A 16,953-nucleotide genomic window follows, 5' to 3' on the forward strand; every position below is an offset into this window, starting at 1 on the left:
TAGGAGGATCCGCCAGTCCAGCTACATGAGATTCTGGCTCTACAAAGTCCTGCCCACCTCTTCCTGCCACCTTGTTCCATGGCCCAAACTCTGACCTGGGCTCCTCAAAGTAACACAGCACCTGTAGGCCTCAATTCCCCTCCCAAGCCATTCAACATTCAGGCCAGAAAGCTGGGCCCTTTGCAGGGGTCTCTTTACTTCTATCCCAGCCCCAAGCCTGAGAGCCTGCGTACTTTCTCCTCCCCAAACCTCCCAGACATGGTCCTCCTGGAAGCAGCTCCTGTTACCACATCTTGTAACCAGAACTGACAGCACTGCCCCCTCCCTACCTCACCAGGAAGGCATCAGGGACTGAAGAGCCTCCCAGGACAGGCAGTCTCCTCCCAGCAGCACTAGTCAGGAAGCATCACCATAGCAACCCTAGCAGCAAACAATGGTACCAGAGAGGGCTTTTCCCCAAAGCCTCCCCTCCTGGCTCTGGCTCAGGGGAAGAATGGCCAGCAGCTGGGGAAGATCCCTCCAAACGCCAGGCATGGACGGTGTGCCTCATGTCAGGGAGCCTTTCCTGCAGGTAGAGTGGGGCCGCCTCTGCAGCCGCCCTTTCATGTGTCCTGAGCAACAGGCTTCTGGTACACAAATTCTTCTGCCTTCATCCTATGATATGCTAAGTTTGGAGCATGGGGAGGAGGAGGAGCCTGGCTAGCACGGGTGGATGGGGCCTTATCTAAAGCACTTGAAACCAGAGATACTGTTAGCTTTGGGATTTTTGGGTTTTGGAGTGTTTGTGTGTCATAAACAGACCCAGAACTGCCCATAACATTCTCTGTTTCATATGTATCTTATACCCAGCCTGAATGTGACTTAACGCATGCAGTATTTTTAGGATGTTTGCTATTTGACCGATTGCAAAGGTCAAATGTGGAATTTTCTACTTGTGACACCATGCCTTTGCCCAGGGAAAAAAATCAGATTTTTCGGCATTTGGGATCTCTCATCTTCAGATTTCAGGGGGTCTGTTTTTGTTTTCTCGAGGCAGTCTTGCTTGTAGTCCTGGCTAGCCTGATACTGTCGGCCTACAATAGTCCTGTCTCAGCCTTCCAAGGGCTGGTATTATAGATATTTGCCATTTGGGCCAAGTTTTGGACTTGTTTGAACCTCCCTGTATAGTCCTGGTTGAAGTTCACGCCTAGGCCAGGTTTTTGTCAGATCTGTGAAATCTGCCTCTACCTCCTAACAAGTTATTACCATGTATTGCCATGCTTGGGATCGACGAGGGAAGTTTGTGTTCGCTCTCAGGCCATGCCTCTGAGGTGCTGTTGCAGAAAAGACTTGAGAGTTAGGTCCAGTGAGGCACGCCTGTAATGTTAGTACTCAGTGGCTTGGTCCACCAAGGCTACACACAAGATCTTATCTCACAAAATCAAAAGGAAGGAGGAAATAAACCTGCGAGCAAGCCAACAAGATGGTTCATGTAGTCAGGACGCTGGCTGCTCTGCCTGACACCCTGAGCTCCATCCCTAGAGCCCACGTGGTGGAAGGAGAAGATGGACTCCCCCAAGCTGCCCTCAGACCTTCGCACGCTGTGACACGCATGTGTGTGCACATGCACTAGGTTTTAATGTTAAGGAAATGTGTGTAGGGGACGATGCTGAAGAAACTGGTGGGGTTTTGGAGTGGGTGAGAGGGAAGGACGATTGAGGGACTCTTCTGCCCTGCTCAGACTATGAACAGGCTGTCATGCTTCACACAGCCAAGTCTGCTGAGGTTGAACACAGCTTAAACCTGAACTCTGCCACTTAGTTGAGGCCTCCTGTGAATTCCTTGCTGTAACAGGGTCTTTACATCTGAAATAGGGGCTTTGTTGCCAATTTTGTTAGTTTTCTACTGCGGTGACAGAGTGCTAGTGATAACTGGAGAGGGAAGGCTCACTGGGGCTCATAGAGGCTTCCTTCAGTGTGCGGCCATTTGGCCTTGCTGCCCTAGACCTGTGAGCCAACTCATGGAGGGAGAACATGGCAAAGCAGGTGCTCACCTCATGGGCACCCAGAAGCAAAGAGGCAGGAAGGGCCCTGGATCCCACTGTCTCCCTTAAGGCATGCTGCCACTAGGTCCCCCCACCTGAGATTTTCCCAATCAGTCCTCAGACTGGAACCAAGTCATTTAGACCTGCCTTTGAGGGACACTCAGACAAACCATAGCAGAACTGGTTATTTTCTCATGGAGTTTTAGGAAAGGAAGGGGCACCATGTTTTGTGGTAGACAGAAAAGGAAAGAATATTCTAGATGCTTTCTAGCCCAGCTGATCTTTCAATGAGAAATGAGGGAAAAGTGCCAATGGCAACAGGTAAGAAGACTGGGATGGAAAGCTACCTGGCCGTCCTTTAGGGAGACTTCCTAGGGTGTGACCAGGAACAAGGGAAAGTATGTTGCTAGAGTGGCTGGAATGGATCCTCCCCCTAGGCCTGGTGTGTCTACAGGGACACGTATGAGGACGTCAGAACGCAGAGTAGTGAAGGAAGTGCTGAGGCCAATGAGATAACTCAGGGGTAAGGCATTTGCACCAAGCCTGATACCTGAGTTCCTTAGAACCCGTAGTGGAAGGACAGAATTGACTTCTGTAAGTTGTCCTCTGGTTTCCTCTCTCACGCCATAACACACACTAAATAAATAAAACTTCAAGTGTAAGTAGGACCTGGAGATGCTCAGCGTTTAAGAGCCAGGCTCCCAGCACCTACATGGTGGCTCACACCATCTCTAACTCCAGCCCAGAGCGTCCGATGTCCTCTCCTGGCCTCCTTTGGCACCAGGCATGTATGTCGTGCACAAATATACACATGAATTTTTAAAAAGATAAAAATTTTAAACCCAAGATGCAATTATATATAATTTTTAAAGAGCAGAAGTTGAGAGAGTGGGAAATCAAAGCCAAAATTAATAACTAGAAAAACAATGAGATTTGATAAGTCTATGGAAATGATACGGAGAATATTTGGATTGGGGCAATTACTAGTCTCATTAAAGCAAAATACCTGACAAGCAAAATTAAGGGCCCTATAGTCGATCATGGTCGGAGTTTGTCGGCAGTCAGGAAGGTAAATGCTGGTGCTCAGCTTTCTTCTGCATGGTGGCATCAGAGTTAATGCGGCTCATTCCACCTCAGTTAATCTACTCTAGACAGTCCCCTTTGAGCGTGCCAGAGACTTGCATCCTATATGATTCTCTATCCTGTCAAGCTGCCAATGTTAAGAGAGCTAGCTCAGTTTGTGAAGCGCTTGCTATACAAGTATTATGACCAGAGTTCAATCACAAGAACTTGTGTAAAACTTTTTGCAGGGAACTAGAGAAATTGCTCGGTGATTAAGAGCATTTGCTGCTCTTGCAGAGGACCTGGGTTAGATTCCCAACACCTACACGGCAGCTCATAACCATCTTTAATTCTGTTGGGTCCCCCAGTCTGCCCTCCAAGATTAACAAGCACACACATGGCACACACACATTCTTGCAGGCAAAACACTCATAAAATAAAAATAAATCCTTTTCAGGTAATAAAGTTTTAAGTGGTAACACTTAATAATCCCAGGGCTGGGGGTTGGGGTGGGGAGAGGTGGACTCTTGAGACTTAATGGCTGATTGCCAGTCTGTAGCCAGACCAATATAATTCCTAGACCAGTGAGAGATACCCTGTCTCAAAAAAAAAAAAAAAAAAAAACAAGATGAGCAATATCCAAGATTCTCTCCTGACTTACACACACATAAACACATGCACCCGCAGAAATGGTCTTATGCACACGTATGTATACACACCTGATGACAGCAGGAATGGAAAGACACCTTTTTGTGGAGGTCATCTGCGTCCTGATGAGTCCTGGATTGGAGGCTGGCAGCTTGTGCCTGGGAAGGAGAGCAGGGCACTTCTTGCAGCATCCTGCTCTGCGGGCATAGCCCTTCTAGGCTCTCTTTTGTGTCTCCCTAGATGGTCCATGCCAGAGAATCCTTCCCCACCGACCAGACTTGGACTCAGCGTGAGTTCCTCCTCCCCAGAGAGGCCAGAGACTTGCCAGGCTTCACCCAGCGACCCTACCACAAGCTGGCCTTGAAGCAGCCACCATACACAGAGATGAAGTCTAAGGTTCATCACCAGGCACGCTATCCTTGGAAGGATGAAACCAAGCACACCTGGGGCTTCCACACATGGCTCGATGTGGGGCGTCTGCCTGCCACCTTCCCCACCAGGCCAGACATACCCTATGACAGTAATGTCTGGCGCTGGTTGACCCATTCCAATGGCCACCGTCTCCCTGCTGCACAACCTGCCATTCCTCCGCCCTCCTGGCTGGGCCCACACAGCTTCCTGACCTTCATCAGCGCTACCCCCATCTTCACAGACGTGAACAGGAAGAACCAAGTGATTGTGAGGACCCTGAGAGAACTGAAGGAGGTGGAGAAACTCAAGCTGAGGAGCGAACTGAGGGCCCCTCCACTCGATGCCCACGGCAATATTCTTCCCCCACCAAACTTCAAGAAGTAAGCTCACCCCTTCCCAGGCAGTGATCCTGCCCATGTTCATGTGCCCCCTCCCACGGCTTCCCAGTCCTGTTTTGGTATCTAATTTGCATCTCCAACTTTCCCACTCATGGTCATCTGAGACGTTTTCTTCTGTGCAGTTGGAACCCACAGCCTTGCAAACACCACGCAAGGGTTCTGCCGTGGAGCCACACCCCCAACTGCTTCCTGAAAGTAGCTGGCCAGATGGAGGGGTGGGGATAACGGGGAAAGGCACTTGGTTATCTAACTAAAAATGGAGAGAGGGTACTGTGAATTTAACTCCTGCTTGGCCTAGGGATACTGAGAAATGTAATTCGGTCCCTGGCTTTAAGAGATAAAAGAGACACCTACCTCAGCCACACTCTGCCTGCAAAACACCCACAGGGTGTGTGTGAGAGAGAGATGGTGGGTGTCATTATTATATTTATTTTCTTCTATTGAGGCAGGATCTCACTATATTGTCCAGGCTGGCCTTGACTGGCAATTCTCCAGTCTGTCTCTTGAGTGCTAGGATTACATATGCATGCCATCATGCCTGGCTGTCATTTTTTTCTTTTTAAGGTTTTTTAAAAAATTATGTGTATTAATGTTTTGCCTGAATGTATGTCTGTACACCACAAGTATGCCTGGTGCCTAAGGAAGCCAGAAAAGGTGGTCGAGTTCCCTGGAACTAGAGTTACAGACAGTTGAGAGTGGCCCATGTAAGTGCTGGGAATTTGGGTCCACTGGGAAAGCACCCAGTATGCTTCACCACTGAGACATCTCCAGGCCTTCCCTCTTTCTTCTTTCTCTTCCTTTCTCCCTTCCTTCCTTCCTTCCTTCCTTCCTTCTATCCTTCCTTTCCTTTTTTTTAAAACAAGGAGAATATAGAATATATTACCTGCCCGATGCACAAGAGTATTAAACCCCCAGTAAATCTCCCCTCCTCCTTTTTACAGCTGGAGTCTTATGTGGCCAAGGCTGGCCTTGAACTCATGATTCTCCTGCTTTCACCTCCAGAGTTCCAGGATTAGACATATACCACCACATCTGTCCAGTAAAGTCCATTATTAATAGAGGAAGCAGAAATGAAACCTGGGGTCAGATTTTTCAGACCCAGAGAGTATCATTTTGACAAGTGGCTTGGATTCTCCAGGCTCAATTGGTAAAGAGGGGTCAGAAACACTTACGTCACAGGATAAGTATGAACTGGGTTGTCGGTATGTAAAAGAACCAAACCAGGAGCTTAGAGTACAGCTCGGAGGTGGAGTACTTGCTTATATGCCCAGGGCCTTGGAGTCTATCCTCCTCACAGGAAAGGAAAGATGGGAGAAAGAAATTGAACCAAAGTTAGATCTTATCTTGTCTGGGAGGAGAGGAGGGAGGGAGGGATGCACGTGGTGCCGCCTCTCCCTCCCCAGGGCTAATAGGCAAGTTGACAGTTCTTGGAGGGGAGACATTTCTTTCAAGGGTGGAGCCACTGCTAAGGTGCCCAGGTGTCTGTAAGTAATCCTACGGAAATGCAGTAGGCCGTACACACTAACTGGGAACAGGAAGGGGGTCCCTAGGAAAGGAAGACAAGAAAGGATAATGAGAGGGAATATGATTAAAATATGTTATATACAGTAATAAAAATACAATAAAATGCATTATGTATAATGTAATAAAAACTGTAGAAAGTTGATATTACAGAAATTTGTGGGCAGGCAGGATTCCTGTGAGCTGCAGTGTAGGTTAGAAGGTCTTTAGAGCGTTACAGAGGAGGAGCTAGAACCATCTAGGCCCCACTGGGGTGGTCTCAGAAAAGACAGACCTTAGAGGGAACTGCTTATGTGTGTGTGTGTGTGTGTGTGCGTGCGTGCGCGTGTGAGGCCAGAAAGGGGCATCAGATCCCTTGGAGCTTGAGTTACAGGATTTTGTGAGCAACCTGGCATAGATGCACTGCACTTCTGATAGAGCGCTAAGCCATTTCTTGACCACGGAGTCATTTCTCCAGCCCTAATAGAATTTTTTTCTTTTTTGGAGACAGGGTGTTTCTATATAACCGTGGCTGGCCTGAAACTCACAGCTCTAGGATTAAAGATATATGCCATCATACCTAGCTTGAGGTTTTGTCTTGGTTTTCAAGACATGGTTTCTTTGTGTTGCCTTGGCTGTCTTGGAGCTCAATTTGTAGACCAGGTTGGCCTCAAACTCACAGAGACTCACCTGCCTCTGCCTCTGGAGTGCTGGGATTAAAAGCGTGCATTACCACCTACCAGCAGAGATCTTTAATTAAAAAAAGAAGAAGAAGAAGAAAAACAAATAGTGAAGCCTGGGCAGCTCAGGGGAGGGCACTTGTTTAGTATGTACAAGGCCAGGTTTCACCTCCAGCTCTGCACGCAGGTGCACACATGGAGATGACTCAGCGGGTAAGCACTTGCTGCCCAAGCACAGGAACCTGAGTTCAACACCTCCACGCCCATGTAGAATCAGCTGGGCACAACCATGCATACTTGTAACCCCAGGGATTCTGGGAGATCTCCAGGCAGCTTCTAGGAGCTCACTGGCCAGCTAGCCTCACCAAAATGTTAGGTTTCAGATTTGGTGAGAGACTCCGCCTCAAGGGAGTAAGGCAGAGAGGGAGAGAGCAAGGTACTGAGAGCTTTCTCTGACCTGCGCCGGCACCTGCACACGCTGCACGCATGGACCTTACACGTGTGTCTATAGACATACACATTCAATTTTTAAAACATGGCACCAGAGTTTGGTGACTTCTTCAGGTGAGTCACATTGAGGACCCCGGCCCTCTCTCTCTCTGTCTGCACATGAAGACTATTGGTAACTAATGTGTGGCTCACAGGCATCTCAGAAAGATTTGCAATCATGAAGGACATGGTGGTGCATGCCTATAATCCTGGCAGTTGGAAGAGACTGAGGCAGGCGGGTCAGGAATTCAAGGCCACCTTTGGCTACTTAGTAAGTTGGAGGCTAGCCTAGACTATATGAGACCTTCTTTCAGAAAAGAGAGTGGGTGTGTGTTAGTTGAGTGAGCTCAGTTAGTTGACAGAGTGTTCGCCTAGCATGCATGAAGTCCTCGGTTCAGTACCTAGCACCACATGAACTAGACACGGTCTGGCTACGTGAGATTCTATCTTAATCCCTAGGACCCTCTGCATAGAAACTCAAGGTCTTGTATGCGTTTGGCAAGGTGTCTACTAGGCTACATCCCTGGGGAACTTTACAAACTATCCCAGGGGTGGGGGCATAGCTCAGGAATATAGCTTCTTATTTACCATGCAAGAGCTCAAAGTTCCATCTCTGCACTAACAACAGCAATAGTAATAAAAATATAATAATAACAAATGAACAACAAAAAACAAAAAGGTTTCTGGGGTGATTGTCATGTGTAGCTGCAGCTGAGAACCTCGAATAAACCAAAGGCAGCCGACAGGAATATCTGCTGAGCCAGGTACAGAGCCTCTTGAAGCACAGAAAATCTGCTACTATTCAACCGTGCTGTTGTTTTTGTTTTGAAGTCAATTTGCTCCTGTTCAATTTAATACTACAGGCCAACGCGGAAGAGGAAGTTGCCTGCTACGCTAAGCTGAGTTCAGCGGTCTTCCCATCTGCTCTGCATTAGTAGAAAAGAGAAGAATGGCTGGAATTTAGATAAAAAATAGTCAGGCGTGACGGTAGAAACCTCTGGAGGAGGAAGCAAGAGGATCTCAAGATGGAGAACAGCCTGGACTACAGACTGAGAAGGAAAAAAAGAAAGAAGGAAGCCAAGAGTGGAAAATCGGACTGGGGCGTTGCTCAGTAGTGAAGTGCTGGCCAAGCACGTGCAAGGCCCTGGGTTCAATCCCTAGCAACACATACATATTTAAGAAGAATCTAGGTGAGGGGCTGGAGAGATGACTCAGCAGTTAAGAGCACTGGCTGCTACCCATATGGCAGCTCACAATCGTCTGTAACTCTAGACTAAGGGGATCTTATGCCTTCTTCTAACGTCCACTGGCACCAGGCTAACAAGTGGTGTACATGGCAACATGCAGGCAAGACACTCATAAAATATTAAAATTAATAAGCACAATAAAAATATGTAACAGGGGCTGGAGAGATGGCTTAGCCATTGGGAGAGCTGGCTTTTCTTACAGAAGACCCAGGTTCAAATCCCAGCACCTACATGGCAGCTCACAACTGTCTGTAACTCCAGTTCCAGGGAATCTGATACCTTCACACCAATGCACATAAAATAAAGTTAAATAAATTATATAAAAAATATGTAACAGCATATTTTTAAAAAAACTTAGGTGATATACTATACAGTTATTCAAAGGATAAAAGGCGTACAGCTAGACACAGTTAAAATGCAGGCCAGCTGGTGTATAGCCTGATCCCCAGTAGCTGCTGGGAATCATCACCTGCCCTTTCCACCTCCCCCTACCATGCCTGGAACCCTCCCTTGACTCTGCTGTCTCTGAACCACTTTCCCAACAGGTCTCAGTTCATCTCTGATGGCGGAAGGCTTGAGCCTTGGGATCTCCAGATCCTACCCAACCCACTTCCCAATAATTTCACCAAGAATTGGCCCTGCCCAAACCCGCAGCCGCATTACCAGGAGAAGGCCCTGAAACTGGCTCGGCTGCCCTGTGTGCCCCTCAGCGAAGACTTGGTGAGGGACTACCAAACCCTGATAAAGAACCGGGTTGCCATGCCCCTCTACTACCTGTCCAAGGCAAGACCTGCCAACACATCAGCCAGAAAGAGGAAAGGAAGCCCTGGATATGTCTAAAAGAGCCTCCCGGTGGGAGAAGACCAGAGTGGGCCTCAGAATACACAGCCTAGCCTGCTTCAGCAAGAAGCCTCAGAAGGCTGAGGACTCCAGCTTCTAAAGAATAACCTGCCATCTTCCAGCCTCATACCACCTCTGTTTCAGGTTTCTGGAGACATCGCTGAAGCTCTGAATCGTTCTCTGTTTTCCTTGGCAGACTCCTATTAGTATGGGAAGATTGGGGAAGAGAGAGGGGGTAGGGCAGCTAGAATTTCTGTAGGCTCCAGCTCTTAAGGTTAGAATAAGGAGTGGTGAGGTGTGGTGTGTGTGTGTGTGTGTGTGTGTGTGTGTGTGTGTGTGCGTGTGCGCACATGCGTGTGCGCATGTGTCTATGCTGGGGTGAGGAAGAGGTATGGGAAGAAATGTGGGTAAGGAATTGCAGGTTGGGAATATAGCTCAATGGCAGAGCACTTGCCTAGCAAGAGTGAAGTCCTAAGTTCAATTCCCATCACACATACAAAAAAAAAGTTGTCTCTACACTCAGAACCAATACACAACGACACGACACTAGGATTGGTTAGCGGACAGAAAACTTCCTAGGCAGCCGGGTGGTGGTGGCACAGGGAGGGCTCCCTGCAGAATTTGGTCACAGGCAGTGCTGGAGACTCAAGCCTGAGAAAGGCAGCTGTTCCTCAGCAGGGCAAGAGCGGAACAAGGAGACTCCAGGTGTAGGAGGCACTGAGGCCCTTGTGCTCACGGAGAAGCACTGAGGGAACCAGGAATGTTAAACACACAGGCTTGGCTCTTCAAGGGGAGAAATGTATAACCCATTTTCCACCCAGAGGGCTGGTTAATAGCCTTGTGACCTTTGTGCTATCTGTGTGGCTGAGACCACCCCAGCTCCTCCCCAGACCCTTACAATGGGCTTGTTTTTCTCAATCCATGGAACCCATCTTTATGGAAGAAGATGTCACTTGTGCTTTACAAAGAGTTTTGATGTAGTCATGTCTTGAGTTTTATTGTTCACAGGGATTTAGTTGCCAGAAAAAATGATGCCAAATTGTGCTGTGCTTAAATATGCCTAAAATAAACTACTCAGGGTCAGGATCCCAAAGTTTGAATCAACACCAGCTACTGCGTTGTGCTGAACCAAACTACCTTCCAAGACATAACAAAACAAAACAAAACAAAACAAAAATGCACAAGAGGCTAAAGAGGTGGCTCAGTAGTTAAGAATGCTGACGATTCTTACAGAGGACTCAGGTTCACTTTCTAAGCACTCAGGATGGTAGCTGACAACTGTTTTCACTGCAGTTCTAGGGGATCTGACACTCTCTTTTGGCCTCCATAAACACCAGGCAGACTATGGTACACAGACATACAAGCAGGCAAAACACTCATACTCATAAAATAAAAATTAAGTAATAAGAAAAAAACCTTGTGCAAAAAGAGAACAGATAAATAAAGGTTTTTGCTCTCATAAGCCTTAGGATCAAGTCGGGGGCGGGGAACAGAAAAGCAATAATAAAGTGTCAGAATTAATGATGGGCAGTGGTGGCGCATGCACTCAAGAGGTAGAGGCAGGTGGCTCTCTGTGAGTTCGAGGCCAGCCTGGTCTACAGAGCAAGTTTAACCAGGGCAACCAGGGCCACACAGAGAAACCCTGTCTTGAAAAACAAAAAAAGAATTATCGTGGGGGCTGGAGAGATGGCTCAAAGGGTAAGAGCATTGCCTGCTCTTCCAAAGGTCCTGAGTTCAATTCCTAGCAACCATATGGTGGCTCACAACCATCTGTAATGGGGTCTGGTGTCCTCTTCTGGCCTGCAGACATACACACAGACAGAATATTGTATACATAATAAATAAATAAATATTTAAAAAAAAAAAGAATTATCCTGTAGTGCCCAGTATTAGGAAGATGGAGTCAGGAGAGTTATCATGAATTACAGCCCAGTCTGGGTTATGGAGCAAAACCCAGTCTCAAAACACCACCACCACCAAAACCATAAAAATATAACATGACAGCTAATACACAGATACCTGATCCAGGTGGACTTGAGAGCAAGGACGAGTGACAAGTCAGAGTGATCATGCGGACTTTTGGTACCTCAACTTGTGTCACCCTCAACATTTGGTGGTCAGATATTCCTCTGAGAAACCTACAGAATCAATCCATTCAATTCCTGTGATGCACCCCCATTTTAGAGATTGGTAAACTGAGACAGAGTTTCTTTTTGCTGTTGTACCTCACATCTAAACCTTGTCTCAATTCTACAAATCATGTATTTCAGATTAGTACCTTCCTCTGAATTGCCCAGTAAAATGACATGAAATTATTGTTATTTTTATTCCTGGTGTCAAGGACTGACCCGCAGTTTGTACTACTGTTTAAGATAGGGTCTCTTTATGTAGACCTGGATGGACTGGAACTTGCTGTGTAGACCAGGCTGGCCTTGAGCTCACAAAGACCCTCCTGCTCACAAAGACCCTCCTGCCTCTACTGTCTGAGTTCTGGGAGTTAAGTTGTATACCAATATGCCTGGCACAATAATTTTTTTTTTTTAAAGATAAGTCCTTGGGCTGGAGAGATGGCTCAGTGGTTAAGAGCATTGCGTGCTCTTCCAAAGGTCCTGAGTTCAATTCCCAGCAACCACATGGTGGCTCACAACCATCTGTAATGAGGTCTGGTGCCCTCTTCTGGCATGCAGACATACATAGACAGAATATTGTATACATAATAAATAAATAAATATTAAAAAAAAAGATAAGTCCTTGCTAGCTGGGCGGTGGTGGCGCATCCCTTTAATCCCAGCACTGGGGAGGCAGAGGCAGGTGGAGCTCTGTGAGTTCGAGACCAGCCTGGTCTACAAGAGCTAGTTCCAGGACAGGCTCCAAAGCTACAGAGAAACCCTGTCTCAAAAAACGAAACAAAACAAAAAGATAAGGCCTTGCTATGCAGCACAGGATGGCCTTAAACTTTCTATGTGGTCTTGAACTACTTGATGCTACTGCCCCTCCTTCAAGATCCTGGATTATAGGCACTTCCCTTGGCTTCAGAGTTCCTTTTGGTTTTTTTGTTTGTTGTTTTGTTTTTTCCTTTGAGACATGCCATCCCTATGTAGCTCAGGCTGGCCTCCAATCTATGATTCTTCTTCAGGCTCCTCACTACTGGGATTAAAAGCATAGCTGCCATCCTGGTTAAGAGTTGAAACTTTTTGCTTGTTTTAATCATATTTTTTTATTTGGGTTACGTGTGTGTGTGTGTGTGTGTGTGTGAGTGTGTGTGTGTGAGTGTGTGTGTGTGAGTGTGTGTGAGTGTGTGTGTGTGTGTGAGTGTGTGTGTGTGTGTGTGTGAGTGTGTGTGTGTATGTGTGTGTGTGTGTGTGTGTGTGTTCTGGGCACTGAACTCAGGGGCTCATGCACGTCTACCTGCTGTAAAAATCTTAACCGAGGCATCTGACTTTGACATCCCTTGCTCAGCTTGTTTGCACCCTGAGACAAGCCACCACCATCCTTTTTGTACCTTGGCTTTGGCATTCACAAGTAGAGGATCAGGCCAGAGTCACTAATTCCAACTGTGAATTTGGCCTGGCTGGAAGACCTCTCTTCTAATGTGGTGTCGGGGTCTGGTGCTAGACCGGACCATAAATTATTTCTCTTCCAGACCCCAACATAAACTCTCTCCGTCTGGACCGGCGTGGAGGAGACAGGATTAAAGACACAACTCGCATGGTTTCATCGGGAGGGAGATTCTTTCGCAGAGATCCCTCGTAAAATCCTGAGTTCACATCCTGAAGAAATTCCTCCATTTATTCTCCAATCTTAATACCATAACTTAGGGGAAATACATTAGCATTCTGTCTCCTAGGTAACCAGGTGACTGGCTTCCAGTCACATCCACAACTACCTGTCTGCTGTGTGTCTTAGCTGTCTGTAGGTTTGAATCAACATCTCTATAAGGCATCCTCTGAATTACAAAGGAAGGAGCAAAACATCCTGACCTTTTGTTAGGTTAGAGACAGCCTGCCTGGCAGGGATACCTGACCACCTCAGGTGGAGACTATGGCTTTAGAGGCTGGCTGCCACATCATATAAAAATATGGGCCTACAGTGTGGAAGCAGGGCAGTTTCTTCCCAAGATTTCAAAATTGGCACTGGCTTCCTGGGAACTTTGCTGGGCAGAAGAATTTTTGCAAACCACATCATTCATGCCTTCAGCAGATCTGACAGGCCCACAGGAGAAAGCCTGAAATAGAATTGGCTGCCCTTAACCTTCCAGTGGCTCAAGGGAGCAGTCTGTCCAGCTCTGAATAACCCATTCTACCTAGAATATTCTGGGAATTTCCTTACGTGGCAGAGTACATAGGGTGGGTAGGTGGGGTGGTGGTTCACTGAGCCCTCAGGCTCAATTCATCACCCGAGCAGAGGCAAGATTTGCACTATTCAGCTTTAAGGAATGAATACAGAAAGGGTGTGAAGATACTTAAAGGCACAAAGGGCCTTAAATCTCTTCTGTGGCTGGGTGGTGGTGGCGCACGCCTTTAATTCCTGCACTTGAGAGGCAGAGGCAGGGGAATCTGTGAATTTGAGGCCAGCCTGGTCTAAAGAATGAATTCTAGGACAACCAGAGCTACACAGAAACCTAATGACTCGAACCCCCAACCCCACCAAAAAACAAAACAAAACAAAAAAATTCCTCCGTGGTTTGAACAATAGGGCAGGGACTTAGAATACAGCGGCAGTGAGTTAGAGGCGTACGTTAGAGTCAGAGTTAGTTCAAGGTCATCCAGGGATACATAGTGAGTTTGAGGTCACCCTGGGTTCATGAGATACTGTCTTATTATATAAACACACACACACACACACACACACCACACACACACCCATGCATACATATACATCACACACACACACGTGTACATCTATCTACACACACACCCATGCACATATACACACACACCACACACACAGCACACCCATGTACACATACACACATACCACACATATATATGCACATACGTGCACGCGCGCGCACACACACACACACATCTGTAGGGATTTAGATTAGACATAAAGAACGTTCTGATAGCCGTAAGAGGCACTGAATCAGATTACACAGGTCAGAGGAGCAAGCCGCGTCACCTGTTGAAACCAGCGGTTGCTCAATAGAATTACAATGGAGTCTCACATGTAGGCTCAAACTTTTCAGCAGCTAGCATCACGGATATACCTCAGAGATAAAGCACATACTCACTGTTCGTGGGACCCTGGGCTCTGTCTTTGACAACAACAACAACAACAAAATAGGCTGGCAGGGCATGCTGGTGCATGTCCATAATCTGCAAATGCAGGAGGCAGAGACAGGAGGATCAGCACAAGTTCAAGGTGAGTACGGTATAGAAAATGAGTGCTAGGCTATCCAGGGCTACATGGGGACATGGTCAGACTTTCAACCAGCCCAAATACATAAATAAATAGATAAAATAAAGGTGCCATGTGAAAAAAGCAAAATGAAACAGATTTATGTTATTTTGTTGAATTAAACAGACCCAAAATATTATTCATATCCAACTATGTAATTGACAGGGAAATAACTGAGATATCTCACAGTGCTTTCTATATTGTTTTTCCAATGCAAGGTGGGTATTAAAGCAGACCTCACTTCAGGTGAGCTGGATCTTAAATATCCAATAGCCATAAGGCAGAGTACAAGTCTAGAATCACCAATAGCCTACGGGGGTTTCATTACACACACACACACACACACACACACACACACACAGAGAGAGAGAGAGAGAGAGAGAGAGAGAGAGAGAGAGACAGACTCCAGGCCATGTGTGTACTGGTTTTTTTTTTTTTTTACTTTAAGTGAAACTTTTTTATTTATTTTTATTTTATGCACATTGGTATTTTGCCTTAGGTGTTAGGCCCTCTGGAACTGGATTTAAAGACAGTTGTGAGCTGCTACATGGGTGCTGGGAATTGAACTCAGGTCCTCTGGAAGAACAACCAGTATTCTTAGCCACTGCACCATCTCTCCAGCCTCTGGTGTGTACTGGTTTTAATAGACCTGGCACACAGGCTCAGATATTTGAATATTTAGTCCCCAGGGAGTGGCACTATTTGAAAGGATTAGAAGGATTAGGAGGTGTGGTCTCGTTGGAGGAAGTGTGTCACTGCAGGTGGGCTTTGAGGCCCAGTCTCTCTCTGCCTGCAAATTAGAATGTAGCTCTCAGCTATGGCTCCACCGCCTGCCTGCATGCTGCCATGCTCCCCACAACTCTGCTAATTGACTAAAGCTCTGGCACTTATACAAGCCCACAATTAAATGTTTTCTCTTAAAATAGTTGTTGTAGCCATAGCGTGTCTTCACAGCAATGGAGCAATGGCTAAGAGGGTCTGTGAGGGTGTTTCCAGAGAGGGCTAACTGAGGAAGGAAGAGCCCTGGAACAAACAGAGAGAGAAAGGAAGGAGCCTGCCAAGCAGCAGCCATTTTCTCTCTGCTCCCTGACTGTAGAAGCAATGTGACCACCTGCCTCCCACTCCTGTAACAGTGCGCTCCAGGGCAGGATGGCCCATCTTCTCAACCTTAAGCAAAACAAATCTTCCCATTTGTAGGCAGCTCTGTCAGATATCATAGGACAAGGAGGAAGAAAGTAACGAATGCTCACATCTGCATACATAGTCTGTAATAATTACTTACACCAAATCTGGTGCTAGCCAAAGACACAAAACTTTATAGAAGTCCTTCAACCTGAGAGCTCTGAGGTTGGTAAGCCAAGAAAACTTTACCTTTTGGTGTGTTGCTTGGCCATCACCATCACCCCAAACACAAAGCCTACTGCTCTGTAGAAAGCTTAGAAGGCTTGTAAGAGTTCTGTTCTCTGTGACACAGGATGGGTGGTGTCCTTCAGGTCTGTCAGAGTCAGAGGGAAGAGTAAGCTGAAATTAGAACCCCCCACCTCTAAGACTATTCTCTCTCTCTCTGTTTATTTTGGTTTTCATTTTTTGAGACAGGATTTCTCTGTGTAGCCCTAGCTGTCCTGAAACTAGCTCTGTAAATCAGGCTGGCCTCGAACTCACAGAGATCTGCCTCCTGTGCCTGGTTATTTATACCTATGTTTTTTTATTTTTTTATTTTTATTTTTTGGTTTTTCGAGACAGGGTTTCTCTGTGGTTTTGGAGCCTGTCCTGGAACTATATGCCTATTTTATTTTTTAAATTTTTTTTTTTATTTATTTAACTTTATTATGTTTGTTGGTGTGAAGGTGTCAGATCTCATGGAACTGCATTTTCAGACAGTTGTGAGCTGCCATGTGGGTGCTGGGAATCGAACCCGGGTCCTCTGGAAGAGCAGTCAGTGCTCTTAACCGCTGAGCCATCTCTCCAGCCCCATGCCTATTTTTTTAAGCCCTTTATTTTCCTCTTACTCAGAGCAAGCTATCGGACATTATACATTTAGTTACTTGTTGCCTGGCTTCTGCATCAGTCTCTGAATGCTAGGACTTCATCTTGGTCAACACCAGTTCTAATCAGGGTTCTCTAGAGGAACAGAGCCAAAGGAATGATCACACACACACACACACACACACACACACACACACTGTATTAAGTCAGTTTTAAAACAGTAACAATAACAGAATCACACCTGAGAGTTGAGAACCCAGTAGTTACTC

At 46.5% G+C, this 16,953-nt stretch overlaps 1 protein-coding gene across 1 annotated transcript; it reads left to right on the top strand.

The window, feature by feature from the left end:
• The first annotated feature begins 11 nt into the window (after positions 1-11).
• On the top strand, positions 12-9,298 carry Tex52 (testis expressed 52). Its single transcript, XM_041678570.1, has 3 exons — positions 12-571; positions 3,974-4,524; positions 9,004-9,298. The coding sequence occupies exons 1-3, from the start codon at positions 434-436 to the stop codon at positions 9,296-9,298; spliced, it is 984 nt and encodes a 327-aa protein (XP_041534504.1). The 5' UTR covers positions 12-433.
• The last annotated feature ends 7,655 nt before the right edge of the window (positions 9,299-16,953 follow it).

The sequence above is a fragment of the Microtus oregoni genome, unplaced genomic scaffold (genome assembly GCF_018167655.1).
Source record: "Microtus oregoni isolate MIOR12 unplaced genomic scaffold, Mior012 000002F_ref0000024, whole genome shotgun sequence".
Lineage (NCBI taxonomy): Eukaryota > Metazoa > Chordata > Mammalia > Rodentia > Cricetidae > Microtus > Microtus oregoni.

Excerpts from the sequence above, each read along its gene's own strand:
- Tex52 (XM_041678570.1), top strand. The coding sequence starts at position 434 with ATGGTACCAGAGAGGGCTTTTCCCCAAAGCCTCCCCTCCTGGCTCTGG. Across the intron at positions 572-3,973 it reads TCAGGGAGCCTTTCCTGCAG|ATGGTCCATGCCAGAGAATC; the intron begins GTAGAGTGGGGC and ends GTGTCTCCCTAG. Across the intron at positions 4,525-9,003 it reads CCCCCACCAAACTTCAAGAA|GTCTCAGTTCATCTCTGATG; the intron begins GTAAGCTCACCC and ends CTTTCCCAACAG.